This window comes from Alosa sapidissima, chromosome 10 (genome assembly GCF_018492685.1).
Source record: "Alosa sapidissima isolate fAloSap1 chromosome 10, fAloSap1.pri, whole genome shotgun sequence".
Lineage (NCBI taxonomy): Eukaryota > Metazoa > Chordata > Actinopteri > Clupeiformes > Clupeidae > Alosa > Alosa sapidissima.
Window position 1 is genome coordinate 33,982,136 of NC_055966.1, and position 4,213 is coordinate 33,986,348.

At 45.2% G+C, this 4,213-nt stretch overlaps 1 protein-coding gene across 1 annotated transcript in view; it reads left to right on the forward strand.

Annotated features, from left to right (window-relative positions):
* The first annotated feature begins 3,039 nt into the window (after nt 1-3,039).
* LOC121721239 (G patch domain-containing protein 8) overlaps nt 3,040-4,213 on the forward strand; it is an 81,856-nt gene continuing 80,682 nt past the window's right edge. The window contains exon 1 of the mRNA XM_042107990.1: nt 3,040-4,017. Within this exon, the coding sequence (XP_041963924.1) occupies nt 3,904-4,017 (114 nt within the window). The 5' untranslated portion in view covers nt 3,040-3,903. The remainder of the gene's footprint in view (nt 4,018-4,213) is intronic.

Genomic DNA, 4,213 nt, shown 5'->3' on the forward strand with positions numbered 1-4,213 from the left:
GCGCACATCCTTCACTGTTCTTCGTGTATAACCCTACAAGACCTCACGGAATTCACTAGTTCTTATTGACAACACTATTTTCGCTAGACTAGTTTGTTTGTTTGTAAACTTAATATCTAGGCTAACCTGGAAATCCAGACCCAAATCCGAAAGATTAAGGGTCTGGCTACGAGTAATGAAAATGGCCCAACTCGAGGGGCGGCATAACACTACGACCAATGTTTACTGACCAATTCCGGACGCCCGCAATTGGATAAGACTACGACCAATGTTTCCGGACTTCGATGTCGAAGCGCTGTCATTATCTGTTTAGCTCGCCTCTGGCCCGCCTATATCAGATACACCGATGTGATTGGTGTAGCTCGGCTCCATGGGCATAGGTAATGAGCATCACTACTCATTGCCAGAGTCACTCGCTGAGCAAATTCAAAATGTTCTCTCGCTCTCTCTGGATTTCCAGGGTATGTCTAGGCTACCTAGTCCATTGAAAAATGCATCAAGACATATATAGTAATTTAATATCATAGTGTCAAACAATGCATCAAGACATATATAGTAGTTTAATATAATAGTGTCAAACAATGCATCAAGACATATACAGTAGTTTAATATCATAGTGTCAAACAATGCATCAAGACATATATAGTAGTTTAATATAATAGTGTCAAACAATGCATCAAGACATATATAGTAGTTTAATATCATAGTGCCAAACAATGCATCAAGACATATATAGTAGTTTAATATCATAGTGTCAAACAATGCCGATAGGGCACTCTGTGTATTTACTTGCCACCAATAAGTGGCAGTGCAGTGCAGTGCAGTGCAGGGCAGGGCAGGGCAGGGCAGGCAGGGCAGGGCAGTGCAGTGCAGGGCAGGGCAGGGCAGGGCAGGGCAGTGCAGTGCAGGGCAGGGCAGTGCAGGGACACATGAACCCTCCTCCACCATCTGCACACACGTTAATTTCGGTGCCTGTGGCAAGATGGTGGTACAGTAGGTGCCAAGATTGCGGTCTCACAGAATAAGTGTTGCGCATTAGTAGGCCTACGCATGTCATTGAAATTGAATGCCATAATAAATAGTTGAAAAACTTAAATGTGAAACTAAACTCATTGTCAATTAGAGAGCTTGACACACCTGAGATCAATCAGTGCACACAATTACTTAATTGTTTAGGGGTGCTGAGATGAAACTTAAAAATAGCCTAAAGTCACCTATGCTTTTTTATCTTGACTAAAGTCTAACGTCTTATTACACTATTGTCTCATATTCACATTGTACCTTGATGGGTCTCTCTTTGTAAGGCGTCAGCTAAATTAATACATGTTATGTAATGTAGCCTAAATGTGTATGTGTGTGTGTGTGTGTATGTCTGGTTGACAGACACACACACACACACACACGCATGCATACATACACACACACAACACTAATAAATCGATTCTCTGATAATTATGTGATAAATTTCCTCCTACATTTACATTTAGATGGTGGAGTGAGTATTTCACTGCCCGTGGTGAGCTCAACCTTCTTTCAAAATCTCACTTTCCTCCCACCAACAGCTGTTTGCACTGTGAGACAGTAATATACTGGTAAACTGATGATCACATACATAACATTTCTTTATACTGTATTATCAGATGATTCCACTGTTTCTTTTTCAAATATAGAATTAAAGAATTAGGAAAGAATGGGATTTGTTCCTTTTCCTCCAATTCCTTCTTTAGATCTCTCACTTCTTACTCTTATCAGTAGAGGTTTTACAGTAACATCAACTGTTCATTCAAGAGTTCCTAGATTAAACAGGCACGCATGATTAAAGGATCATGCAGATTTCTCTCTCTCTCCCTCTATCTGTGTGTGTGTGTGTGTGCGTGCGTGCGTGCGTGCGTTCCCTACGTGCGTGCGCCCTTGCAGTGCCTCCTGAGCCCAAATCTTACATTTTAATATTTAATAACTTTTATATGAGCGCGGGAAGGCACAACCTGCCGGCGGCTCATGAAACTGAGAAGAGCTGGCGGAACTGAAAGAGAAGCGCTTCCCGACAACCCCGGCTCGGCTCACACTGCTGATGGCGTTATCGGAGTTCCATTTAGCGCAGGAAACTGCCATTTACTCCTGATTTTCAGAAATGCACACACGGCTTTCTCCCTTAGGACCGCGATATCGTCATCAAGCGCTAATGAGCGCTGGCAAGCACGGGGCTAACAGAGCTCATACTCCCTGTGGAAGAGCATCAGTGGCGGCCGAGGCAAAAAAAAAAACATCTTCCCAGGAATTGCTTAGTCTTATTCTGGAAAGTGAGAGAGCGAGGGAGTTGTGCTATTCTGGAAGCCTGTGCAACATATCTGTTTCACATGTACCAGCATCATTCATGCTTCCAATGGTTCCATCATAAAAGCGCACTCGACATCGGATTGCAAGCCGACAAACATACGGATAGAAAGCATAACCGATTGACAAAGAGAGGGCGCAACATATTTTAACTCGTCTCCTCACTGAGGTCTGCACAACGTGCAGTTTCAGTACCACGGTTGAGGATAGCGCCGGCTCCGTAGGCAACGGGCACAAAACGCAGTGAATGTGGAGCATCTAGAATTCGCTCCTCTCCTTAAGCCAAGTAATACCTGAAATGACAAACAATCTTTGTCTCTCAAGGATGCAAGCTCAGTCGCAGTCGTAATTTCGTCCAAGTGTGTGAAAGCAATTGCTGTTTAGAATAAACTTAAAAACAAACAAACAAACAAACAAAAACAAGGGACGCGACAAAAACGCTATATAAGTATCGCGATTCAACTGCCCCCCCCACACACACACACACACTCACCCACCCATCCAATTCATAGATGAATTACAAATTCACTCGGAAAAGCGGGCGCACACTCACCCCCCCACCCCCTTCATCTCCTACTCACAACCAACAGACTCCATCCACAGAGAGAGAGAGAGAGAGAGAGAGAGAGAGAGAGAGAGAGAGAGAGAGAGAGAGAGAGAGAGAGAGAGAGAGAGAGAGACTGCTTTTAAATTCTCTGCGCAGGTCATGGATTGATCATTTCTCTCGGCGCGGGAACCAGAACAGAACAACTGAAAGCGTGATTCACAACTCTCTGTTCTGAAAGGACCTCGCACTGAAATCTAAATAGCAGTGGTGTGAGCGCCGTGGTTGCAACAGGAAAATGGACCATAACAGACACACTTGCCAGTGCTGTGCAGCGAACTACGACTCGCGACTGAAGTAAAGCATTTCTTGCTACACGCGGAGATCCCGCGCTTAACGATTTAATTTTACAGGAAGGAATGAAAACGGCCGAACTGAGAATCTGCACCAGAGAAGGCAGAGAAGGCAGCCCAAGGGTTTGTGGCCATTCTGGCGAATGTTCTGCATTACTTACCGACGCACAGACGCACATTCTGCGGGGCAACCCAACACTTACCCCGCTGCTGTCACACAAACTCACCGATGGTATCCAAGTGGATTTGTGGGTTAAGATGGTCCCGGACTCATGATTTTTGAATTCATGGACAAACACAGCAAAGCATCAAACTCCAGTAGGCCTACATGTTTTAAAAATAATTAACCGAATCCTCTCTGAGGCAACATTCTTTTTTATCTGAAGAGGAGGCTGTCTAGCTGTGCCATCCTGAACTGCCTGACAAAATCCCGGATTTGCATTTTAATAACCCGCCACAAGGATGCCACACGTTATCGGATCCTACGGCGTCTTTTGACAGCACGAGTCCCCCAGTGTCGGAAGGGACCGGAGAGAATCAACGCTTGTGGGTTTTGGGGTGGTAGGCTACCAGGTGCTGCTTTGCTCGCTGCCAGCCTCCGCTGACCAGTTTCTCCGGGTCGTACAGAAATACACAGGAACATAGTTCTATCTATGGGCGCCAGAGGCTCACATGGCGTGCTACTACTTAGTCATTAGCTCTACACACCTCAGCAAGGGACACTATCGAAACATTAAGGGGGTGTTTCGGGGGCCTCTATGCGGGACCAACGGCGTAGAATCACCGGTAAGTCACCTGTTTTTTGCACTTCATGAAACTGCAACGAGCAGTCTGTAGCCTATTATACATGAGCATATTGGAGTAAAAAATGAGGACATTAGGCATTTAACTGGCAGCAGAGTTTTCTGAGTATGGGCTTCTTTGAGCAGGTGAGAGGCTAAGTAGGTAGGAGAGGGTCTGTCGGTCTCTTTGCCTCCTTAAC